Below are 27534 nucleotides of genomic sequence, written 5' to 3'. Positions count from 1 at the left end.
TTCAAATTACATAACAATTGTTTTTTAAATCCTGTATTTTCATTGAAAGGGATGTTGTCTGACCTGGTCTGTGTGTCTACACATACTGGTGATGTCTAGCTACTCATTTTTCTGGAGAAGCAAAATGCATACTTAAGCAACATAGTCGTTGACAAATAGTCATTCAAATGAAATGTAACCAGCTTCTATGTAAATAATAAGACCAGTAATGTCTTCTGCTTAAAACAGGTCGTGCAGGTAGGCATTAAGATATAGTGAGCTGAAAGGAGGCTGGAATTTCTTTCCTTCAGCACTCGGCCAAACTGCAAGGTGAGGTGTGTGTGTGTGTGTGTGTGTGTGTGTGTGTGTGTGTGTGTGTGTGTGTGTGCGCTGCCCTCCGGTCTGTGCAGGAGTGCGCTCTGCTGCCGTGCGCCTCGCCTCGCCCCTCCCATCCCTTCGCTTAAACTCTCCTCTGTGCTCACCAATAAAGCGCTTTTTGTCCAGAGACTCCGAGGCTTGTGCGCATTCTTTGACGTGGAGGTTGCTGTACCTCTCCAAGGATTTGATGAAGACCGTTTGTTAGAAGTTTGTTACGTTCACAGAAACTTTTTTTAAGAGAGAGAGAGAGCGCACACTCGGAAAACGACACGGTGTGGAGTTACATCGGCGAACTGCTCCGCTTGGATAAAGACACAAGAGCGACTGCTCTCCTAACTTTACTCCTTCGAAGTTGAGGGTAAGATGTTTTTGCTTTGTAAAATAAAATAAGGATAAACACTGAACGCTTTTCGGGCTCCAGCCCTTGGAACAGGCTCAACAATTGCGTAAAGATTTAAAAGCAGGGCTATACTGACAAATCCAGTGAGGTGGAATATGATTATCTTTAGAAACACCCTGATCGATTAACTGCACTTTTAATTAACTGCACCCCCTCTCAGTGTAAAACAAACGCGTTGACAGGTTTATGTCACAAATATAACCAATCAACAACCGGTGTTCATGGAAGTTGTGTTTGTGTCATATTTACCAACCCTCTTTACGAAAAGAGTGAATGATCCAACAGACGTTCACCGGTTGGCTGTTCTGCTGTGCATTTAGTTCATTGGAAAGTTTTATGCTTATCGAAATACAGATATCAATCCCGCAAACACTAAAAATATACAGTAGCGCCTTGTTGTCGCCCCTGAAGGGTTCACTACATCAACGCTGCAACAACTTCTTGGATGCAACAGGTTGTACTGGCGATGTGGGCGCCACTAATATTTCAGATCAACCCAATACTAACAATAAACCAGAGTTCGCCTTTGTTTGGGAAATGCGTAAAAACGCGAGCCTGTGCGCGGAGCGAAGGGAGCCGTCGGAGCGGTAATGAGGCGGAGTGGTGTTGAACCGCAGGACGCCGCGCAGCACGCAGCGTCCGAGCCGAGTGTCTAGACCGCACCGAGCCGTGCTCACCGCAGAGGACAGCTGTTTTTGGACCCACACAGGGGGAACATCCCACAACATACAGTTCACCAGGACACAAGCGTTGAAGTAGTCTCAGATTTACTTTATACTTTATAGCAGCGCATGGTGCAACAGTGTTCACCCTGAATGCACAAACTGTCGAGGACCAAGTTGGTCACAATCATGCGCCAGGGCAGCGCCTGGCCGACGCATTGACGTGCTGTGGTTTCATGTGCGCTCAGACCAAGAACGAATCTTGTGGAAATTATTTGGCTACAAAATGAGCTGCAAGCCAGTAAGATGGATGGATGACAAAAATATCTTCGCTTTGTCATCCAGAGTCAGTGGCCAAGTTTTAGTCATAAGCACAATTTAAAATTGTTCAATAATAAATATGACTTTAACAGTGGCTACTGTTATAAAACGACCCAGTAATTTTATTATTATACAAGAAGTAATTAAAATAAACAATAAGTCGTTAAAATAATGAAATCAAAACTAAATATTTATAGTTTATCATCTTAATCATTTGATCTTTTAACTGAAGGCAATACAGCAGAGCAACTTCATATTTTTTCAGATGTGAGGAAATGTACACACACAGCAGTTTCAGCATGTGTGCAGCAGAGCAATGAGTGATAAGGTCAAATTCCTGCAAGATTAAATCTCTGAGTGACCTCCTCCACCAATAAACTAACATCTAATAAAGTGACATGAGTCAACATGTTTAGATCAGTCTTTGTTACAAAACCTAAAAACAAAAGGACCTGTCAGGTTAGTTGTTCTTTCCAGATAATCACAGCATAGCTTTCCAAATAAGAATATTTGCCAATAAGAACTTGTTTTTATCTGAGGGTATTAAAAAAGAAGGAAGTTTGCTTCAGCAGAACAGTTCGTATGTTAAACTTGAGTTTTAACCTTAAAGTTATTAAAGTGTTTATATGTGGTGGGGTGATAACCAAGGAAATGACCACACCAACACACGCTCAGTGTGCCAACACTGAATAAAATAACTGTAAAATTGAAGGCTATGATATAAAAGAGCCCTGGAAGCATCTCTGGGAAAGTTTGTAACTTCAGGGCCCAACTGGAAATCACTAGTTATAATATAACCACAATGCATATTCACCTTCACCTCTGATGTACAACTCATTTAGAAGTCAGCGTTCGGACCACACTCCTTCCAGCTTTCAGACAGATTAACATCTTTTACACAGCCCCCACAAACAAGCATGGAAAATCTCCTTTCCTGAGGGCAAAAAAGGGAGCAAACTACTCCAGTTAGCCCCTCTATTAACCCCCTACAACCACGTATTGCTTATTTCCTCACCATGTGTGTCTTCATAAATTGTCCTGATGCCATAGGAGAAGCTACTGCGTCACTGACAGTACATAATGGTTGAAACTGGTTTATATTAGGCTACTAGGCACAGCAGAGTAGCTACGGGGGGCCAATTATCCCTCACTAATGCGGAGAACTTTCAGTCTACTATTTTGCACAGATTGTAACACTTACAGTACAAGAGAGCAATTGTGGACAAAGCTCAACATAGTAAAGAATGCGCCAGTGTAGTTATTTTCTGTACAGGGAGCTGGACAATCACATCGTAGGGCTCGCTGTGTTCTGCCTCAGTGTTTCAACAGGCTGTTGTGTTTATATTACCACTTTTCACTGCTGAGAGAGAGAGACTGAATGGGGATGAACGGTGTATGAGAAATAAGGTGAGAGACAGAGAGAAGGATTAAATGAGGAGGGTTAGAAGTGTGATAGGTGACAATTTGACAATAAAATACACCACTGTGTGTGCTAGTGTAAGCATTGAGGGAGACACACATGCACACTGGGTGGATTATCCATGCTCCATGGAACAAGTCAGTCTGTGGACGGGAAGCATGACTAAGGGGAAGAAACCCTCTGTTATAAAACCCAATTTAAACAATTAATCACTGGGCTGCTCTGCTGTCACACCACTGTGACAGTGATGTTGTAAACACACTACCCATCCAGGATCTGGTTACCAACATTGTGTCAGTCTTTTTTTTTTTTTTTTTTTACTAAATCAAGGCTGGCATTTCATTATCTGTGACAAAGAGCTTGAGAGGAAAAGAGCACTGATGTACAAATTCGCTGTTGCTGCTGCTGATTGGAAGTTGTTTTCCTTTGTTCTTAGATCAGCTTAGTAGAAATGTTGCCACTCTTCTTCCTCTAAACTTAAAAAAAACTCAGTTTGGACCAATTAAAGGAAATGCCTGAAGCATTTTACCCTGTGCATCTGAGGGATTAGAGGGTTAAAAGTCAGGTGGTGAGGCGAGAAGGCCTGTGGAAGGGAGAAGAGGAGGTAGAGGCAGCAAGGGAAGGACACGAGTGGGGAACTCACACAGCAGGCAGGAGAGGTAAGGTGACAGGGCAGAAAGAATATGAGTGTGGGTTTATTTTCCCCTCAAGGCCACGTGAGAGCAAGGTCTCATCACAATAAGAAAGTACTTTCTGGGAATGACAGAGAGAAATCAAGATGTAAACACGCTTCATCCATCTGCAGTAAACGTTTCAGTGTGCCTCTCTTCAGGTGCCGCACAGCAGGGGTGTGTTCCCTAGTTGACAATCAAAAGCGGGTGATACCCTCTCCAAGAGGCCTTTTAAATAAAACCCCTGGCTTCAAAGGCCTGAGTCTCACACATCCATGCTGACCCAGAGGTATGCAGAGGCAAACCCCAGCCCATACGCCTGCCAAGCAAAATTGAAGAAGAGCTTGCCGATGCAGCCAAATGATGCGTTCAGAAGAACCACTTCAAAACCTTGCATAAATATACACACACATGCAAAGGGATCTGAGGGCTTTGGAGTGCCCCAGCTTGAGCGAAAAACCCCAAATAACTGCTGTCCTCTGTGTCCACATCCACATACAGAGACACACACATGTTCACTGCAGAGAGATTTTGCCAGTTACTAAAGCCGTCTATCTTCTGAGCACTTTGAATCAAACACAGCTTGAAACAAACGACTAAACTTTACATTAAGTGAAGCTCTGCTATTTTTTAACCTCCTTCACTCTGGTTGGAAAATCTGTAAAAAGCCAAAAAATCCCCCAAATTCCTAAACTGACTCCAGTGAACAACTGAGGGAAAGAGAAGCAGAGTGAGAGAGAGAGATTGAGAATGAGAAAGAGAGGATGAGAGGGAGGATGCTCATCTCAGAAAGCTACCACAAATTGCTGCATTTCAGTGGGCCCGTAAAAAAAAGAAAAAAGAGAGAAAAAGAGAAATGGCTCTTAATCTAAGGTTGTAATTACCTCTGGCCAGCACTGTAATTAGGAAATGAGCCTTGAACTAAATCTTACTGGGCAAGAGCAAAGCAAGGGCGCGTACACAACACACACACCCACTGTTTGACCAAAACCAGAACTAGTGAAGACAGATCTCCCTTTGAGAATAAGGTCAAATACTTAACCACTAGTCATTAATGACTAATGAAAATTAAACAAACAACCGTTGAGATGAACATTAACTCTTAATGCTCTACCAAATATAGATTGAATGATAAGACAGCCGAGTAAATTTGTGAGCTCATGTGTAGTGTGTGGGTTATTGCATGTGTGTCTGCTCACCATTGGGTCACCAAGTGTGTGAGACACTGTTCAAAGAAAGTAGTGACATTCACACACACTAACGTAGACGCATTATACATACAAACCGGCACGAGCGGTTCTTTCATAACATCAACCAGCGTTTGTTGTTCTCAACATCGATACTGCTGTTATCTGCCGCTGTCCACACAGCGAGGGTGCAAGAGGCGGGCTGAGAGAGAAAATCTGTGCTTGTACCCATACAAATGCCTGCATGTGTAAATATCACCACATATCAACCTGAATATCAATCATTCAATGCTGCAATCACAGGCAAGAGGCTGCGACAGTGCCACAAGTCACAGCTTGTCACTGTCATATATATTCAACGTTCGAGGAGCGTCAGAGAAATCCTCATAAAATCAAAGAAAGCAGCACACCTACACAGAGTTTTCTTTGTTTATGCTGCCAAACCAGCAGGTTTAGGGTTTAGACTGTTTTGAACCATAATTTGGACAAATTGTTGGCAGTTTTAGAGGATGCCACTACAAAGTGGATCTAACATTAAAGTCAGACTGCTAGGCTCTGTTCTGCTTTAGGAGAGATTAAATAAAATGGGGTAAAGAGAAGGTAGGGACAGAGAAAGAAAAGGAGAAACAGAGAAGGAGAAGATTGAGGCAATATTTATGTATAACAGATGAACGCAGAGGAAGAAAGAAAATTATAGTGGACAGAAAGCATCAGCGCTCCAAAAAATGAGGTTATGACAGACCCAAATAGCTCCTTCAGAAGAGAATAAAGAGGAGTGTAAACCAATAATGGTAAAAAGAGAGAAAATAAGACATACTGGTAAGTTAAAAGATATTTTGGCAGAGTGCAGTCTATACAAATGAAAGTCCAAATGCCCCGTGGTAAGTTGTGGAAGACGCAGCCGACATTATTAGAAATGCCAATTCAGAAAGACCGTTGTCAACAGTTTTATCTTTTTGATAAATGCCACAATCATTTAAGAAACTTGAAGAAGTAAAGATGATTTAAATCTATTATAGGCGTCAAGTTCCATTTTTCAAAACAAAATATTTAAAGTGCAGAGAAGAGAAAGAGGGAGCCACAGACTTTGAGAAACTGACCACAGAAAGTCACACACCTAATAGATATACAACCAAAAACTGTACTATCACATTGCTGATGTACAGGTGAATAGTGACATACATGCAAATGACCTAAAAACATGCACTGAGGATACTCAACCAACATCTCTCTGCCTCTGTGCAGCAGTGCAAAACACTCAGACAAATAAACACATGGATAGAGAGTGCAACAAAGGCCTCAAAGCAGGTCAGCAAGCCAAACCGAGCCCTGAACTTAGATGTAAACACAGCACTCTGTATGTGGAAGTGAATGTGCACCACGCGACAAGTCAGACATGTATACAGTATGCAAAGTGAAGTGTGGTTTCAGGTGTTACACAACCAGGTACGACACATGGTCTGGTCATTTCCATTGTTTTCCACTTCACCGACCGTCTGAGTCAGAGCTTAGGTATATGAGCTATGACTTAAAACACTGCTTAGAAGAGTCATACCGGGAGGGTGAGGTCTAGTGTAGTCCTTATGAATAGGTGTACAGTATAGTAAACAGTCTGCCTGCAGTAAGAGAAAATGCAGAGAATAATGAATGCATCTTGTTTAAGGATCTCTGTTTTATGACCCTGCCTTAAATCAATTAAATGAGAACCCCAAAAAGCCTGCTATTAGAAAGAAATGTGGGACCCGATCTTGGCCAGATGTCTTCCAATAAGAAAACATCTATCAAGTGGTCACTGTATGTTTGAATTTTCCCAAAACCAACTCTTTTTCATAATCCTATAACCAAGCTCAAAAATAACATGTGATACTAGTTATTATTATATTTACTGTATGCATAGCAAACTTGCAACAAGAACACAATTGCAAACATAAATTTGCACACACAAATCATCCTGTGGCAATGGATAATGAGATGCTAATCATTAAAAATACACAAACAGTGTGGTCAATTTGAATCCTACCAGATGATATGACTTAAAATCAAAGCTATGAAACATCTAAACTGTACGCAAATGAAATAACAATCTTATAGCTGCTCTGATATATTAATAAAATCATCACATGCAGCAAACTTTGATGCCCTCCTAAGGCAACACAGAACCTCATTTATAAACAATTTAAGATGGTAAAACTAAATGAATCCAGCAGATTTTACTTGACAGAAACATTGCTAGAAACACAGAAACCATGTTGAGGTTAAAACAATAAGATGCTCTACACACACAGAAAGGCACACTTAGGCCACGGCTGATGGGCTGATACTACAGGACGAACAGCTGACAGACTGGAGAGTGGTCGGCCCGCATTCTTCCTCTCCTGTTCTGTCGTTCTCTTGGCCGCCACACTGCCCGCCAGCGCTCAGCAAGCTTCCACACACAGCTGGAATCCAACCAATTAAGAGGAAAAAAACTTCCTGTTTTGCTGTGGGGCCATTAACAAGGCATGACAAGTGGTTGAATTCCAAATAAATGGAGAGAAGAACGAATCTAAATATACTCCATTTACTTTTCTAAGAGGTAAAACTATTGTCTTATTTTTCAGAGAAGAAAGATCTGAAACCAAGAAAGGTGGAGCAGGAGAAGAGGAGGCAGCTCCTTCACTGGGTAAGCAAAGCAATTAATTATGACATTTTTATTAGTTAACTGTATCATTACAATCATGAACCGTTTCCATCATAACACAAAAATAGATAGTCAGTTAGTGTAAGATGGATTGCATAAGAGAAGTTGTATTTTTGACACGCATAATTGAAAAACACTCCCTTAAATATTTGTCTTCAGAAACCCAAACCGCACACTGTTGGCGGTCCTTATTGTTTTAGCCGTAACACCCTGCTTCTTCAATAGGGTCCTTTCAGACAACTCTGAGCCTCTTAACAGGGCTGTCAGGAGAACAAGAGTGGCTCTCTTAACACACTGTAAATGCTGCATTTACTAGATACAGTAAGGATGTGTAGGGTTACAGCGAGAGTAGAGGAAGTCTGGACTTCTAGAGCCTCCCCAGAACTTTGCTAAGTTAAAGACCAAAACTAATAAACCACCTACATGTATTTGGTTCCAGCTCTGATTCTCTGTTCTCTGTACCCACCCTTTTTGACCTCTTGACTCCTGGTCTGCCTCATTCCTGTGTTGTGCTAGTTGTCAATGAGCTGTGACAGGGACTGTGTGGCTTTGTAAAGAGACACACACACACACACACACACACACACACACACACACACACACACACACACGCAGAACCAAACCTTAGCCTCGGGCTTCTGGACGCACACCACTACTCTCACTAATTGCCTCGCAACTCCTCCATCTCTCTGACTCTGAGAAGCCCAGTCCTCCTCAGGGAAAACAGAGTAGAAGCGAGAGCAGAGTTTTGTTCGTAACAGATTCCTCAGGTTCAGGTATTTGTGTTTGGAGTGTGTGTGTGTGCTTGCTGTAAATTATTTGCCACGCAGGTAATGCTTCAATGGCAGCACACACACTGGCTTTGTTTCTGCCTTAATCCTGGATTTTCAACGTAAAGCTTATACACACCGTCTTAAATTATAGCAGACTGTGACATCCTGAGTGTCTGCTTGAACTTACTTCTGCTGACTACACATCCTTGCCACACCTAAATGTATGCATATGAACATGTGGTAAAACATGAGATTGTGGATATAATGAGCCTCTCGATGTCTGGCTTTAAGCTGTGTGCGTTTCCCCTTTACTACGACTTGTTGCTTTGAGTGTTTGACATCAAAACGTGAAGGTGAAAAACAACATTACCACAAACGTCCCACTCAGTGTGTAGCTCATTAACAGGCTAACAACACGGCAACAGCGCACAATTGTTAATAATGTTAATATTTCTACCCAAAAGCAAATAGAGAAGATCAAACAAAGGTGTTCCAAGATATTTATATACTCTGCTCTGCCACACATTGACATCAGAGCAAACACGGGCAGGTCACACGTCTGACACACAGGTACTTATTGTTCTGTGTTACGGGTCAGCTCAGGAATCTGTAGTCACTTAATGACGTGTATAAACGGATGTGTTAATGAGAGTAAACACACTGCGCTTTATTTTGACAAAATTGCTATTCACTGCTACAATAACAAAGCATTAGTCATTGCTTATCTTGTTGGTAGTGTGTCAGGTCATCTCTGGCTCCCTCTCCATCTACTGAAGACATGCAGTAGATCTGTGCTCCTTCAAAATCACCCCAAGGCACTGGTTTCTCTTTATTCAGTGAATGTGCTTGAGCAGGCATCGCAGTGAGGAAAGATCATACCTGTGGTTTTGCAACGTTTTATCCCATTTAGTGCAAATCACGTTTAATTTAATGTATCTATTGAAACTGTATGTAAAGTATGTATGGATCTTTGTCCAACTTAATCTACTGTTAAGAGGTATTTTGAGTTATAATGCAAACTTGTAATGTGTGATCCATTAACTAGGAAATTTCACGAGTTTGCTTATAAATTTTCATAGTGGGCAGAAATCAATGGAAACCAAACAAATAAAAATGCAGTGGTAAAAAAAACATAAGAGACATACAAAACCTGTAAAAACTATGTGATGTTGTTTAAGAAGCCATTTAACTTGCAAACACGCTGGTATAGTCCTTTAAAAGAGGCACTGTTTGCAATAAATGGACACAAAGAGCCTGGGGTGAGGTTTGTGTAGTGTATTCCTCTGATTGGTGTGTGTGTATTTACTGGAATAGCCTCGTCATGCAGATCCTAATCTTTATCATAAGCAGATCCCTTCTGCATAATGACTTTGACATTACAAGGAGTTCATACTGTTTTGATGATCTTAGAAGAAATTCAAAATGAACCTCTTTCTGTACTGTGCTGGATTATTACATTTTAGCACATTTAAACCGTTTGTTGTGAAATGACGTATTTCACCAAAGAGAAAAGAGGGATTTTTCTTCCTTCTTCCTTCTCTCTCGTCTTATTTGTGCTGCATAGGAGGAATCTTGTCAGTGCGCACCTGCTGCAGGCTAACTGTGAAGGTGTGGGTCAGTGTTGGTGTCTTAATGAGCTGCTGCTGACTAATGTCTTTACACTCCCAAAGGCATTTGGGCCCAAGGGTTGGCACAGCTGGAGTAGCAGGTCAATGTATTAAACTAGGGATTACAGACATTCACAGGGCCCTTTATATGTAATATTTTAATACAACATCCAGGGGTACTGAATTATTAAATGCCACATTTACAGTGTGGAAATTGTACATAATAATTTAAAAAATTAAAGTGGATGACAGTTCAAATCAGATGTGTGTCTACAAATCCTTTTTAAATACCTCATTAATATACCACTGCAAAGTGATAGTAACAGGTAATAAACAAATCAACTGTCATGGACAAAGGCATGTCAGTGTTGGGGGCAGGGGAACTGTGCTGCCTAAGTGCTGGTTTGGCAGTCAGCATCTTCAATGCTGGCATGGAACCAGCAGAGACAGGAGTTTCACAATAAATTCCTTTGTGACAACCTAATCAGCACCAGTGATCTCCATTTCACATTTATCTTGTGTGTGTGGCACATGTCTCAGGGTTTTTTATCTGAGGAAAAAGCCTGCGGGGTAGAGCAACGAGAAAAATCACAAACGGTAACTCTTAAGAAAACGTGGGGGAGTGGGGCTGAAAAACAGGTAGCACTGCAGGATGCCTGCATGGTGCAGAAAAATAGAGAAAAGGTCCAGATTTACAGTATGTACAGTAAGTTTAGTTAATGTCACTGACAACTGAATATGGACATCTTTACTTTAAACTCAAGCTATAACAACACATACTACCAAATGTGTTATCAGCATCTGTTTTTACTCTTTTTAAGCCTTCCTGAAATTCAGTGAGAGAAATGTTCTTTTGTTTTTTCTCCACTTGCTTTAATTTCCCACACAAAGTAAGAAAAGATTTGTGCTGTGTTGAGTTTGTCCTTTTTACAGAGAGTCTACAAGTTTCCAATATTCACCAGAAACCTGACAACATTAACATGTTGATGTTTACCTGTCACCACTTGGAGTTTCTGTTTACTGGCTTATTATTTTAGCCTTGGGCTTTCACAAGCCTAATGAACACTTTGACAGCTACATAGTTGCCTCGAGGCTCTGCGGGGCAACTGTGACAGATGGAGATGACATGTCTTCATTAGGTTTTAGTCATACTCCTTCTAGCTACACGAACAAATATGAAAGAAAAGAAGGTCAAAGGAGGCGAGCAGAGGAACAAGACTGATAAGATAGGAATTTTAGTGTCAATCTCCAATGCACTTCAGTAGAGTGTATTTCTGTGCAGATTTAATATGAGTGCTTCAGCAGAAAAGCAGCATTCAGCAAGATGAGTCGCTGCAAATGTAACTTTCTGGAAGCGAGAGGATATACTCATCAGTAATTGCAGTGGATTGATCCAGACAGAGAAAGATGAGCAGACAGACAGGCGGAACATGCGCAACTGTTTCCTCAGCGAGTACGTGTGACACTGTTTGTCTAACAAGTATAGTCAGCCTGCCAGTCAGTCAGTCTTAAAGTCAGTCAGTGCGCCTGCCTGCTGCCTGACTCATACACTCCCTCTCTGATTCTGTTGGGCTCAAATGTGAACTCTCACACAGCGCTGTTGCAAGAAGAACAAAGGTAAACACATTGTCAACATCCAGCTGGGTGGTCCATACCTTGATGTTTTGATAGTTGCAATTTATTCTGGTTCACTTGCTATAATTTTCTGATCTTAAAGGAACTTTTAATCATATCTGATCACTTTGGCTGTGTCAGTAAATAATATAAATCGGTCCTGACAATGAAAGATTCGAGCTGATTAAGCAGTGGTGTTAATGTAAAAATGTACATGAGATTAACACACATTTCATCTCTTTTAGATTGTCATCATCAGGTGACAAGCATTGCAGCCATGTTGGAGCTAAAATAAGTGTAAATGAGGCAGGCACAGCGTCACAGTGCATGCACATTACAGTACGCTCATGCCTCACTGATAAAACTGGTCCATCCAGCCACTTCAAACCGCAAAGGCACACTCACAGCACAAACACTGTTCTATCCCCACTTAAGGCCAGGTGCCCAGGTGTCTTTTTGAACTATTTCTTGCTGCCTGAGACCAGTTCACATTACATGTTCCTATCATGAACACACTTAATGAGCCAAACAGTCTAATAAAGTTTTGATTGTAAGAGGTGGTGTGTATATTAGCTGTCATGCAGAGGATATGAAGGCACAAGTCAAATCCTGGCAAGTTTCCAGTTTTGTGACAGAAGGATGTTGTATTTACTGTTTCCTGGTGATGTGGTGCTTTTGGACTCATCAGATTGTGACTACTGCAATTGTGTGGATTGCTGCTGTGTCTAACAGAAAAGAAAACATAAACAGAAAGAAAGAGAGGGAGGGAGTAAGTAAGACAGAGAGGAGCTGTTTGTGGCCATTCAGTTGTGACTGATTCAAGTCTGGGTAAAGATAGACTCAACAGAGTAGTGGAGAGTTGTTAAGGTCACTGACCAGAGTTGCTGCTGCGGTACTTTTCCCATAAATGACAAAGGTTGTAGATTCAAACAGAAAAACAAAATAAGGAAACAGATGAAAGCCCAGGTTGTCAGTAGCACTGAAATTATTATTTTGTGTGTAATGTGAGAGTCCTGCGTTGAAGATCTGACGTGCACCCATGAAAGAAATGTGACAGTGACCTAAATGACTGTCCCCAGAGGTCATAGGGCAGGGTGCACTGATAAAAGACGTGCCATTGTTGAGACATTGCTTACCAGGGCAAAACAAGGGCGCTGTGTGTAAACTGAGACAGGGAGAGAAGTGTTATACCTCAGTCTGTGCATCTTGTGTCTCTACTTGTGTGTCTTTATAAATATAATCAAGCCTAGCATTTACAGCTTCATCCGTCATGTCCTTGAGCAATAAAACAAAAGGAAATGGTCCACATTTCCTCTTGGAACTCAGAGTAACTGACCTCTATGCTCTAAAGCTCAGAGGAGGCAGACTGGACAGCACACATGCTGTTGTAGAGTCTCACTTCTGGCTTAGTTTGGCAGGCTGACCACACGCCTCTGCCGGTTTTCTCCTCTGAAGCGTGAGCGTGCAGCTGGCTAAGACTGGGGCTTTGGTGCAGAGCGCATCATTTACTCAGACACGCTCCAGAGGTTTTGGATTTCATGTTGCCCCGGAGGAGCAGAGAAAGCACCTGTTGTGTAGATGAGGACCAACAAGCTTCAGGTATACATGTGCGAAACTGGAGCTGGGTGTGTGCCTGTATCAGACACGGGCTGCTATCTAAGTTGTCTGAGCCACAGTGATAACAGGAGGACACAGAATACTGAGCAGCAGTGGAAACATTAATCTGAGGCTGACCTTTGACCTCAAGAAGTCGCACTCTGCCTAACAGATTCATAGGCTTTGTTGGCCCTTGGATTGATGATATCTGACCAGATTTCTTCCAATCAAACTTAGTTGTTTAGAACATGTAAACAGAAACACAAAATCAAACAGTGGGTTGCCACATATCTCACCATAGAACAGCAAATATACACCACTTTTGTGAGTTTCACTATTCCACTACCCTCTCATTCACCCCTGGCCTGTATATTATTCTCACTTTCAAGTTCTCCAGCTGCAGGATCTGATGGCAGATTTTCACACTGTCCTTATAAGCAGGGCTGCTCAACACTAAAGTGGCCTGAGATAGAAAGGGTCGTCTTTCACACTAATAACAAGCTGCTTTGCTACTCGATATGCACAAGATAGGAAGTGAAAAAGCATGGAATCTAAAACAAGGCATTAAAAAAAAGAAAGCAAAGTCTGTAATAAATAGACTTTTTAAAGGGGTTGTTTGCATTAATTGAAACAGCAACTCTTTGACAGCAATCAACACTGGAAGAACTGGATCTGGCTATTACAGAGTCTTTTCTTGTGGTCAAGCTGAAATCAGTTGGAAGGCTTCATTTATGCAGCACATTGTAAAACTGCTGTGGCCCCTAATCCCTGTTCATACCACTACAAAGAAATGCATTGATGCTGTGGCTTCAAGACGAGTATTGCCACTGACAGACACTGTAAAACTATCTTCCTTCTTTCATTACACATGTCCTCTCCTTCCTCGTCTTTGTTTGTGTTCAGTCTGCTTGATTGACCTTAATGTAAGTGTGGTATTAGCAGAACTTATTTTAGAAACTCATCTCTTGGTTTCTACTAGCTTCACATAGATTTTATGCAGCTGATACTTGATCATTAGATACCTAAGATGTTATATAATAATTCTTTTGTATTTATAATATAAATGAAAATACAATATATTCAAAAACCTATAAGAATAGGTCTGTTCTCCTGTTATGCCACAAAACCACTTAAAGTAAACACCATCAAATGCAAATCCATAGATGAGGATGATGCCAACAGTGAAGTGTGGCTTCACTTTTGTGTCTCAAAAGATGGCTTCCTTCTTCATTGGTAAATATTCTGCTTGCTTATCCAGTTTATTTTGTTGAACAGTTAGAGCCAGCATTAAGTACACACATTAGAGATGCATAAGCTCATGCCATAAACAAATACTTCACAACATTACATGCATACCAGAGTTGTTGCGCTAACATAGCTGACATTTTAAAATACATATTTGTGCTACATGTTTCTGATGTCTGCACAAGCGTGATCCTCTGTGCTACCTCCTAAGTAATGTTTTTATCTTTGGAATATTTTACACAACTGTGGTTTCTGCCACCCAGTTCTCTCTTGACTTCTTTGTCCTGCTGACGAATAACCCTGTTGGATTTTGGTTAACAGGGTCCAGCTGTGGGGAGGAAGGTGCTGACAGTAGTAAGGGAATATGGGGAGTGTTTGTGTTTTGGAGGAGTGGTCCTTTGTCTTCTTATAGGATCATAGATGTAAAGGGCCAAATAGAGAGAGGAGAAAGGAGTACATGGGAACAAGGAGGGGTCAGAGGACTCACATCAGCCTTCATCACTGGTGTTTTTCCCAGTTATCATTTACTACCAAAGTGAATTCATGTCCCTGTGCAACAATAGTAAATTTACATGAGGAGCTGTAGTAATATATTTTAATGGTGCACACCAGTAAACAGAGCCGTCAAACCTACAAAACTGTAGATCACACTCTAATGTACAAACCACAAACATTGTTCACTTCAAAGAAAAAATCCCAGAAGATAAGGGGCCTCTTAAATGGGAGTATGCACTCTCTGGTGATGCAGTATTATGCTCTTAATGTGCCATGGTGCCCCTCTGTAGTCTCTGGCTGGCCTGCTGGGTTATGTAAGTGCACAGTGACCTGTGACTCCTCCACAGACAATTTTCTACCCCCACTTGTATCCTTCACTGCCCCTCAGTGTTGGTCTTTAACTCTGAAGATAAGGGCTCTTGACGCTGGGCCTGTCGGGATTTAATTACTGGAGCCCACTTCACCCTCCCAACGCCAGGCCTTATCCACCTCTTCACCCTAGTGCCCCCGCTGACAGAAACCTGTTTTTGTCTCTGCTGTGCCACTGCTTATGTTGTCTTTTCCTTCTTATCTTGAAATGAAAGAAAAAGTGGGATAAGAAGTGAGCGGAGTGAGAGGGAAAATTGGTTTTTGTTCCTTTTGCCTCTTCTTCTTCTTTGGCTCTTTAATTTTTCTTTTCAAGGGGTTTAGCATGCATTTCACTTAGTGTTACGCAATGATTTTCCCATCCTTTTTCCTTTGTATTTACTCCTTGCCGTTTCTGACCCTTGGGTGATTCCACTTATTCATCAGCCAACACCTCTACAGCCCCAAAACCTAGATTCAAACATAAGAATACACAAGAATACACAGATGCAAGCATGTCTTTATATAAGAGGTTTGGTCACAAACATGTTTTTATTCCCATTCATTTGAAAAGCACTATTACAATCCATCTATCGTCTGTTTATAAACTAAGAAAAACTTCCTGTTAATCTCTAAATGCCATGCCGGTGAGACAGAAAAGCTCACTATTTCAAACTCAGCTGCTGCCTGTCTCAGGAATGTCTCAACAAGCACGCAGGGGAGAGAAGAGGAAATTACAACTCAAGAAAGGAGGAGGAAGACAAGATGGGAGTGGGGGCATTATTCCTTGTGCAGTATGACGAGCTTGTCTTTCTGCTATCTTTCTTTTTCCCCTCTATGGGCAGCCCACTTCCACTCATTTCAAAGCACTTTGGTTAAAGCTACACATTCAGGAATCACTCAGCACCGCAGAACAATGTGGATCCACACTGTGGTGACGCCACAATTGCGCCTTATCTTACACGCTGATAAGACCTGCACAAGTCACTCTGTCTCACCAAAAAGAAAGAAAACAGAAGAATCTCAATTATCAAACTACAGTTTATCTATGATCTGGCAGTATTTACAAACCCCCTCCTCATCCATAGCTTATCCTCCACATGGTCATCTGATGTGCCTGGCCCGGTTTGGAATGAGGCACACTCAAATAAACATTCTGCCCCGGGGAGCTACGGTAGAATCACCACGTTGAGCGTCTAAGAAAAATATTCTCAGTTTTATCTACACAGCTCACCCTTCTCACGGCTGCCTTGATGTTGTTGTATATTCTGGCGCTGGACCTTCTTACTTGTCTCTGGGCTCGGATACACTGTACCAAAGTAAAGTTTCTCTCTCTCAGGAAGGAATGAGATTGGATTTTTGGACGTCAGACACATACAACACTTCTTTCACATACACCCTTTTAACCTGTAGAAATACACTGCCCCACACACTGTGATAATATGAAAATCAGAGGCAATCTGTATACAGTTTAGTTGTTCACTCTATCTTCTTCATCTCCTGTTTATCCTCACAAATCCCCTTGTTTTCTCTTGTTCTGTACACATATGCAGCACAGCAGCCACACTTTCTTTCATTCCCTCATCCATTTGCACCTCCATCATTTTTGACCCCTATATTGAAACCTGTCTTTTTCTCTCTAATGATCAAAGAAAATGTCCTGGCAGTCCTGTGAACTTACCAGTGTCCTGTGACCCCAGTAATTCTGGTTTCTTTTTTTCCCCATCAGCAGATAGTTTTTATTTCTAACCCCCTAGTAACTGAAACATGACTCAAAAATCCTTTATACTTCTGAACACATAATTACTCACATTGCCCTGAACTTTGTGAGTAAATTGCTGTGCTATAGCCCATCACCTCTGCTGCCCATGTTGCTGTAGCCAAAAACAATCCATCACCATCAGATGTTATCAATACTTTCTGGATAGGATTTTCCATAAACAACTGTAATAGTAAGTGGGTTATACTTTTCTGCATGGTTGCCAGATTTGAGGTATTTCTTCTGTGTTGTTTGCAGGTGCAGAGAATTAAATTTATTAAGCGGCTTTGCTTTGAACAGGGTAATTTTATTGACGTCTGGCTGCACGGAATAACAATTCTGCCATGCCTGAAAAAGTTATCTGGATCATGAGCATAACATGTTGGTGGGAGGGATGGGGGGTGTAAGTGCCATGATTGCTTTTTGTATACAGAAGAGAAGGAAATCAGAGAGCAAGGTATCTTTCCAAGGAGGTTGCAATTTCAAGGAGTGAATGTTGAGGAGTGGAAAGAAAAGTATGCTGAAAGGGAAGGAAAATAAATGCCATAGCCGTGGCGTGATTAGATGATACTGGTCGTTCCTCTGTCTTTCTGCTCCCTCCCCAAAAGCCTTGATCTCCTGTCCAAGTTCTGACATTTGAAGCAAGGGTTTTTTTTTTGTAAAAAATGGAAAAAGAAGCCAATGGATGTCAAAAAGGATAAAATATTTCAGGACACAGCTGCTCTGATGTACTTGGCTTAAGTTCTTTTTGGTGGGGTTAATAACACCTAAATATACAGCAGCACTTAATTTTTAAAAATGGATGCATTTATTTCCTAACTTGCTTCTTCCACCTATAAAGTAGATGGCAGTGTGCGTAGTTATAGAAAAATATAAGTATGCTAGCTTTAATTTCAGAGGAAAAGAACATAGTTTAAAGCTAGTACATGAGAAAAATAAAACCTGAAAAACCTAAAAAAGGTGTTTTCTAGTAACCTGTTGAAAAGATAGGGTGGGAAGTGATGATTTAGACATGCTCAGTAGATCAAGATGTTGCCTTTTCCCCCAAAGCCATTTCACTCAGTATCAGGAATTGATAAACTGCTAGACACTTGTCAGCAATTATTTCTCCCTTACCTCATTTCTCTCTTTCTCTTTTCCATCATCCTATCCCTCCTTTTCAGCCCTTTCAATTATGGTTTTGGTGCACTACCACGTTGTTTGTTTTATAAAACTTAGGCTCTGGTGAAATGGGCTTAAATTACTATAGGATATATATTCTTGATGACTACTGTCTTCAGTCTCTGTATATTCCATCCTTTTTACAGCATTAGAAACATTTGTTTGGCAAGTAGCACCAGCTGTCAGTCTGCGTGACGACAACATAGAAAGTGTGTGTTATTTATATTACGTCCATGGTTAGGGAAGCAGCTTCGGGCTATCAGGGGAGCTCCTCTCAAAGTTTTAAAACGGACACAAAGTAAATTATCCACATATGCGTGGCCACGTGCAGCATGGCAGACACACAACCACACAAAGTTGACACAGTGTGGTTAAATGAAAATGGAGAGACTGGAGCATTGTTTATGGTAAATGTTTTCGAGGAAGTGTGTGAAGCTTTTTACTGGTTTAGTGGCTTTTGAGAGGCGTATAGCAAATTTTTGTTTATTTGTTCTTGTTGTAACATCTCAGAAACATAAGCTAATTTTGTTCATTCCAACTGTGTCAGTGTGATCATAGACTATGAAGCAAACTGTGACACAACTACAAAAGCGTTTTTGCAGTATTGTACTTAGCAGTGGGTGATAAGATTCAAAAAACACATTTTGTTTTCAAACACCAACACACATACAATCAGAAATATATATGGTTTTGGCATCCCATAGTTTTATCTATTACACATCGTACTACGAGGAGAATATGGCACTGCTTTAGTCAGAAAAGTGTGGCAGAAAGCCACTATATCCACTCATCCCCTAAGTATAGCAGAAAACTCTATTAGAAGCATGAGGTCACAACTATTGCCCCATTGTTTGAAAGACCTCATGATAAAAGACTGCCTTTGATCACTGGCTACCTATTGTTAAACCTTTGATACTAATCTCACCTCATAGAGAAAGATTTATGCATTAAAAAAACTACACACTGAATGAATAGCTGAAACACAAAAGGTCAGAAATAAGTCTTTATAGAGGGGGGAGTGACATTTACTGTGTATTTTCTTCAGTGTTTATGAAGATTACTGACAGTTTATATGTTATTTTGTTTTAGGCTCATCATGGAGAAAGAAAGAGTCTGCACCATGACAGTCCATCCATTGAGACTGATGCCCTTTCTGCTCCTCCTCATCCTGCCAGATGGCACCTTGTCCAGTGACTGCCCAAGGGATTGCTCATGTTCAACGCCAGAATCTATCCTGTGTTATCAGAGACGCTCCTCTACCATTCCCAAGGGAGTGCCTCAGTCCACAAAAAGCCTCTATCTCTTTGCCAATGGCATCGAAGGCTTGACAGCTGAAGACTTTGATGGCATGGAAAATCTGGAAATGCTGGATCTCAGTCAAAACAAATTGACTGAACTTTCAGATAGGGTGTTTGAACCTCTGACGTCTTTGAGAAACCTGGATTTGTCATCTAACCAGATCACTTACATTTCGGAAGAATGCTTCCAGGGTATGGTACTGCTGGAGCGTCTTTATTTGTATAGTAATCATATCAAGACCATCCACCCTGCAGCCTTTAATGGTTTGGAGCACCTGTTGGAACTCAAACTACAGGGCAACCAGTTGACATCCCTGCCTGCTCTCGCAATGCCTCGATTGCTGCTTCTGGACCTTCGCTTTAATGTCTTTCCTACTCTGGGACCCTCAGACCTCGAGACCCCAAACCTAGAGTCACTGAAATTGGGTGGTGTAGGGCTTACCAGCCTGAATAAGGAGCTCATAAGTAGCCTCAAAAACCTCCATGAACTGGACATCTCAGGAAACCACCTTGAGTCCTTCCCCTCAGTACTAAAAGAAACCCAAGGCCTGATTCATCTGAGCCTTGCAGGGAACCCAATGGGTCCTCTGAGGGTTCAGGACCTGCAGAACCTTAGCGAGTTGCAGGAGTTAGACATAAGCAGCCTCAGTCTTCAGGGTCTTCCTGAAGAGTTCTCGCAGCTCTTCCCCCACCTCAGAAAGCTTATAGTGGCAGAGAACCCCTTCAATTGTCTCTGCACCTTAGCATGGTTCCCAAGATGGCTACGAGCCCAGAGCATCACCCTGGAAAGAACAGAAGAGACACGCTGCCATTTTCCACCTATCAATGCTGGAAGGGTGCTGGAAAGACTGGACCATAGGGATTTTGGCTGTCCTACAACAACTACAGTTACAACTAGTACTGTCAAATCTACTACTACTTTACCTGTGCCTGTCACTACATTACTAAGTACAACGAGAGCTGTTCCAGTTCCCAGAGCCACTGACGTCCCCAGCAACCCTGGTGATAATCCGTCCTTACTTCCTGTGCCTGCATCCCCCAGTAGTAGCATCATTGATCCATTCTGTCCCTCTCACACCTGCCTGAATGGGGGTACATGTCACTTGGATCAGCTTGGTCAGGTAGAGTGCGACTGTCCACATGGCACTTCTGGCATGTATTGTGAAGTCCACAATCCACCGTCACCACCTGACTTTGAAATCCCTGTGGCAACAGTCACTGCAGATGTTCCTGATATCAGTTCACATCAGGTAACTTCAACCTCAATCCAGCTGGACCTCCACCGCTACATAATAACGCGGCCTTACATCCGTGGAATCCGTCTAACCTACCGCAATCTCTCTGGTCCAGACCGCAGACCAATTCAAATCAGCCTGCCAGCAAACTTCCGAGAGTACAGGCTCAGAGGCCTGAATCCTAACTCCACCTATAATGTGTGTGTAAGTCCTCTAGGCACCCACAGTGGCACAGACAGCGTGTGCACTGAGGCCCGCACAGCTCCTGAAAGCATTATTAGCACAAGCCCAAATGCGAGATCTGACCCAAGACTAACCACTATGCTGGTGCCTGCAGTTGCCATATTGCTGCTGCTGGTATTGATAGCAATAGTAGTTGGAGTGGTATGCCATCTTCGCAGAAAGAGGGCCAAGGGCCACTTGGACTTAGATTGTGAGCCCTCACAGCTAGAACTGGATGGAGTTAAGGCTGGCTTGGACAATGGGGCACTGCCACAAAAACAGCCCCAACTTATAATCCCTGAACCTGCTGTTCAAAATGGCAATATGGAATATGAGGTTTTGCTACTACAGGATCACTGTACATCAAATAACAATATGTCTTCACACAAACCTTCCTACTTTTGACACCCAGCTAAACCTAGCAGATGTAAAGGAGGATTTTAATTCTTTTCTGCTTTCCTTACTGGTGAAATACAAAGTGCAGCAACTGCTGCTGTGAAAGTGGAGGACACAGTAACAACCAGTCAACGAGCGACGAAGAAACTGGACATACTGTATATTTAACTCAATGCTCTCTATCGTCTAAATAGACATTAAACTATTTCGAAAACATTGTTTTGGACTTCAAAAGCATTAAAAGTGCCTCAACTCCATTCACATGCTGCATCCTGTTTGAATAATATCTCTCCACACAAACTGCTGGACTAGCAGCCTCTTAGGCCCATGCTATGACTCTGGGATTGACAGCGTGCTGTCAATAGGTGAAACATTAACAGACATAATAACCTGCCCTCCTTAATGTTCATAAGGGAGTGTGTACTGAAATAGGGCTGTGCTGCCTTTCCCACATCACAAAAACCCAACTAAACACTAACAGGAATTGTTTTTTCTTTATTTTGCAACCCTTTAGCACTATCCCAAAGGGATCGGTGCTTGCTGTGAATGACCTTTAAGACACCAAATGAAGTTGTGCAGAGAAGATAGCTAATGCTTGTATTGCTTTATTTGGCTGTAAAATTCTTGTGATTTTTGTTTGTTTTGTATATATGTTTTTTTTATACCTGTGTTTTTATAATATCTTTTATTGTGCAACATTGTGACTGTTAACAGCCCTCTATACCCTCTCCCCCACCACCTCTTGTGACTAACAGACAAAACAGCAGATTAAAATCTTTGAAGATTAAAACTCGTTTGGTACCAGCAAAGTCAATCAAAGGACTTTGCCCCCAGAATGTCAGACAGTCTAAGTCTATGTGAGTCCGGGCAGACTCGAGACTAAATCCCCCGTCTCTATTCTGAAGCCCTCAGCCTGCTTTACATAGAGAGGGTAAGCAGATTTACTAAAGGAGAGAGAAGCAGTTGACTGAACCCCTTCTGTTTCAGTGATCAGTGCTGAGTTCCAACTAGATCTTGTGTTAATTATAGTGAATACACCACAGCAAAAGAGAACTTAATAGACTTTTATTTATTCTTAATTTTTCCTGCTAGGGAAACCGTTTCATCTCTAAACCACAATTCACATACAACATACTACTTGGCCTGGCTGACAATCTAAGCAAACAGTGGTATCGTATTGTGTTTCTTTTGAGTAATAATAGCCTGCACTGCTTAATGCTGTGCACAGTTTCTCCATGGCAAGGAAGATCATAGTTTTGCTCACTTGCACCTAACCAGACAATGAGATTTGCAAAGTGGATTATCTGTGAATACAAGATAAAAAAGAAGGAGTGTGTGCGTGTGTGTGTGTGTGCGCGCGTATGTGTAGATCTGTCAACTTCAGTGATAATGCAAGTACATGTTCTGTCTTGTGCAAAGACAAGCAGACATACAGTTACCCCCCTCTATGTGCCTACATGCCTAGGGTACATTAAGACCCAAACAACTGTACCTAGGTAGAAACTCCAAAGACACATATGTGAATGTCTAAGTTACCTACAGTATTTCCAGAGCACAAAACTCCATGCTAACAAAACACCTTGAGAATCCATTCAAAAACATTCAAGCAATGCAACTGGAATATTTTTCTGTAAATTAGAATACATTGAAGTATTTTCAATGTGATTGTTATTTTTTCCCTGTTTATTTTGGGAAGCTCCTTGTTGTAATTGATTGTTTTTGTAATTCTGTGAACTTATTTGTACAAGTGGAAAAAGTGATATTATCATTAAATGAATATCCATCATTAAATGAGTTGGTTTTTTTTGTAGGCTTTACCTTTGTTTGTACCTTAAGAGGAAGGATTAGATTGACAGGCAAGAAGGGGGATGTATGAATGTATGTCATTCACTTCCCTTCTGTCTTAACCATCATTCAACAAGGTGAGGGGTGCGGTCACAGGAGGAGGACACATAAATAGAAGGTATACAAGAAATTGTAATTATTCTGAATATAACATTTACCAACAAAGTAATGTATGTGTGTGACCTGTATATTTGTGTATATTCCTTTCAGTAGTTGTATAGTGCTAAGAGTCATGGATGTATTGAAAAACTGCAAACTGCATCGAAACATGGCACCCATTCTTTTTTTTTATAAAAAAAAAAAAAGAAGAAGAAGAATCTGGTTTACACAGATAATCTTCACTCTTATACATGTTAGATAAAAATCTAAATTAATCACATCACAAATTATATACCAAATAAAGAGAATAGTTCACGTGAGTGGTTTTGTAGTGCTGAGAAAAATGTATTTAGTGTTTTATAGCTGCTCCATCAATCAAAAAATTAGGGAAAGTGAAATTTTGGCCTACTGATGAAAAAGTCAGGTGAGCACCAAGTGATGTCAGATTCATGATGTGATGATACATACATTACAGGGACATCTATGAAACAGTCAATTGCTGAGGTATTGGTGTAGAACAACACTGCAATCCGTAGAGCCTTAGCATGACATAAGTGTTACATTGTGCAGTTTTATATAATTTCCATGAGGATGTGAATAATATAAATGTGTAAAAAACACACAATCCAAATGTGTACATGTTCTACAAAATGTATGAATTCTCCTTACAGTCCATCATCAACCAAATCCTTTACTCTTTAATGAGTATTTTCTGTAATAGAGAGGAAATTCTCTCTTACCAGCAGTGAGCTGGGGGCAAAATGGAAATAACAGTTATGGCTGAAAAATAGTCTAATAAGTGGATTTAACAATTAATGACTCACTGGTCTTAGCCTAATAGGTGAGCATTGTTTGCAAACCCACACAATAAACAGGCTGACCACCCATGTGTTTTATAGGTAATATGCTGGTAGGGGATTGATGCAGCATGCATGCACACACGTCCACACCCACATACAAAAACATGCATACCTTGGTCCATAGCTTGGAGCGGTTGGGCAATGTCCCACACTAACAATCCAAACATATAAAACAGCACTACTCCTGTCATGCTGAGGCTATTATGCCAATTTAATCACATATTGGAGAAAATTAAGGTAAAAGGACAGATAGGTTACACTGTAGGTGGTGCCAGATAAATAATACCTGTGGCTAAAAGAATGCATGAAGCTTCTGTCCATCTCTGCAGCCAGGCATCTGCAAATGTTCGTGTACATGAATAAGAAAAGGAGAGGGAGAACAGAGGGAGTGTGTGTGTGTGTGTGTTTCTGTTTCTCTCCTTTCCTTGCATAAAACAGTCTCTCTTTTCTTCCCCTGGCTTTAAGAGAAACCTGGTCCCTGGATGAGAGCCAACATTGACGCTCTAACTCAGCCTGTGCTGCTCAAAGACCTCTATTGTAGTTTCAAGGGACCCCTTTTTCAAAACATAAAAATTCCACATGGAATTACATTAGTAAAAAATTTTTTTTCACTTTTTCTACTTTCTTTTCTCCTTTCCATTTCTCTCTCTCTCTCATTTTTTTGTTTCTCTCTTTTTTTTTTCAGGACTACATAAAGACAAGCCAAAGACAATGTGTTGAATCACAGGGTCATGTGGCTGCATACAGCCTGTGTGTTTCACGGCACATTTCAAACTTTTATTGAAATCACTTTTTGTGTCTCTTTCTTTGTTTCTGCTTCCCTGTTTTCCATTTTCCAAATAGCCCTTCTGCCCACACAGCGCAGCTGACCTACCAGTAACCTCAACCATCTCTCCAACCTCAGTATTTACAGTCAGCAGCTGGGGGCATGAAATTAACTCCACGAAAATCAAAATGAAGCATTCAACTCATAATTATCCACAAAAAAAAGGGCAAACAAACTATGTTGCACAAGCAGCAGACATTGCTGACTGCGGTATTAAATTGATGACACAGTTTTATAATTTCTCCCATAGCAAGTCATACTTCTTATTGTCTGAGGAGAGAGATATGCATTATTATACAATAGCATTTAGTTTCTGTGCTGTTGTTACATACTGACCAACAAGTGTATTGGATTTTAAAAAAGAAATTGTAGCAACAGTGTGTAAAAGAGAAAAGGAAAAGAAGAAGTCAGTTGAGAAGACACAAAACAACTTTGTTTTTGGAACCTGGATCTCTGGCTCCAGTTTTTGTCCCTCTGCTTGTTTCCCTACAGTATTAGCTTCAACTTTTCTGCTCCACAATCCACCTTCCCTCCCTCTAAATCTTGCTGAAGTACTAACAGATGAAGGGTGGTGTGCCACCGGTTCCTCTCATGCCATACAGCTGCCAGTCTGTGCCAGCAGATGGCTCAGATGCTGCTCTGACAAAAAGCAATGAGGGGAAAGATGAGAAGTGAGAGCAAAAGAAAAACAGGAAAAGAAAGCACAAGGAAGAATTTGACTTTGGTTAGCTCTTGGCAGTATAGCAGGCACACATGCAATTCATTTCACGTGTTGCTCGGTAGATTATTAGATATAAAAACAAATGGCAGTTTAATTTCCCTGATGCAGATATTTTCTTCCAACCTAGTTTTATCATTGTTTCTAGTCACAATCTATCTCAGTGTGATGCAGGATGACCTTTTATTTCATTTCACACTAGAAGTGGAAAATGCAAGCTGACAGGCGTGTAGTAGTATTATAGTAGGAGTGAATCTGGGTTATACAACTGTATGAAAAGATGGCCTGTGACCTAAGCAAAATTATCTATCTCAAAAGTCAACAAGTGGGTGGTGCAATGTTTCTACCGTAAAATTATTTCTGTTATTCTATTAGTGCTCACATCTTTACCAAGCTTTAACTGAACCTACTGCCAATGGGTGATGATACAGTATATTCATCTTGGGTCCAAATTTGACTCAGTGCCACATAAAAGGCCTTAAAGTATAAGGTGATTAAGGAATAAAAAGCTTTTTCATAATTACAAGGTGTTGAAATGCTCCTATAAAATAAAAATAAAAATATAAAATATAAGCACTAATGAGAAAAACAGAAATCGAGAAGCTGATGATCCAACCAGCTGTACGAGAAGGAGGAAAGTTTGGAAATAATTTGATTGCATTTTAAAAAAAGGGAGCCATAATGAAATGTGAGGGGTGAGGTAGGTGAGGGGGGCAGTTCTAAGTGGGGCCACATGCACCGACAAAGCTTGTTCATCTTTGGGACTATACAGACAAGAGGTAATAGGGAGGTGGGAAGAAAAAACAAAAAAAGGTTTAATCAGAACCTCTGGAAATTCTGTGTGTCCAAGCGAGAGACAGTGAGCGGGGAAATTTTATTTATTTAAACATGAGCATGGTATTAATGAAGAAGAGGAAAGGCCATGTTAAGTGAAAGAGGGTGAAATGCTAGCACATATGGGTGCAATGGTGTTTCATAAGCCTGACAGAAGAGCTCAAGTGTACAGTTATCATTTAAAGTATTCATATCTAATTATTCTAAGTACATATAAGAATAGTTTAGTTTTTTTTACAGGTCGGACACAATTTATCTGAGTGGTCTTTTTCTGAATTAAAAAAGCTATAGCCATTTGGGTAGAAATGCACAAATCACCACTGAGAAGAACTGCATTCTCAAAAAACAAAAAAAATAAAAAGCACTAAAGGTCTGAGCAGCTGTTCACGAGAGAGAGAGACAGAGTAGTTAAACAGCAGAGGAAAAGAGTGGGGCTCAATTTTAAAACTCAGTGGTGAATTCCAGCAATTGTCACCAACAGTTACAGTTGCCACACTAGTGTCTGGCAAGCCTCAGACTTCATAGAATGCTTTCTTGCTTGTCGGCATCCCAAAACCTCAACACTTCCAGCCAAAATCATCTCCAGACAAGAGAAACAGGAAAACAAGACAAGTGACAGTCACTGAGCTGTCATCATCTCTGGAATGGTTAAAAAAAATATTTTCCGGTTCCAGGTCTGTTTTGATGCACGTTTTATCAAATACTGCTGTAATGAACATAACATTTGGAGACTGGGATTAGTATTGGACTGGTGTCCAAGAAAGTATAAAAAACCCACCCATGTCATTTTTACTTGGGCATCATGATTGGCCACAAACCGTCATTAGTGCAAAAGACAAACATGTAGTGTAGAAAAGTCAGCATCTTTTCACTCTACGAAAGAACTTCTTGTCCTTGTAAGTGTCCGT

The 27534-nt window shown here is 41.0% G+C and overlaps 2 protein-coding genes across 3 annotated transcripts in view; one reads left to right on the top strand and one right to left on the bottom strand.

Annotated features, from left to right (window-relative positions):
* LOC113148302 (mitochondrial import inner membrane translocase subunit tim16-like) overlaps positions 1-27534 on the bottom strand; it is a 95268-nt gene that overhangs the window by 25427 nt on the left and 42307 nt on the right. The gene's annotated exons all lie outside the window — the stretch shown is intronic.
* On the top strand, positions 401-23235 carry vasnb (vasorin b). The gene is made up of 3 exons (XM_026340251.1): positions 401-715; positions 7619-7680; positions 19383-23235. Exon 3 carries the CDS (start codon positions 19390-19392, stop codon positions 21451-21453), a length of 2064 nt encoding a protein of 687 aa, XP_026196036.1. The 5' UTR covers positions 401-715; positions 7619-7680; positions 19383-19389; the 3' UTR covers positions 21454-23235.

The sequence above is a fragment of the Anabas testudineus genome, chromosome 8 (genome assembly GCF_900324465.2).
Source record: "Anabas testudineus chromosome 8, fAnaTes1.2, whole genome shotgun sequence".
In the NCBI taxonomy this organism is placed as follows: domain Eukaryota; kingdom Metazoa; phylum Chordata; class Actinopteri; order Anabantiformes; family Anabantidae; genus Anabas; species Anabas testudineus.
The sequence above is the reverse complement of the archived record's forward strand: the minus strand, read 5'-3'. Positions and strand labels throughout refer to the sequence as shown.

What these genes read in the sequence shown, in the direction of transcription:
- vasnb (XM_026340251.1), top strand. Translation starts at nt 19,390, where the DNA reads ATGGAGAAAGAAAGAGTCTGCACCATGACAGTCCATCCATTGAGACTG.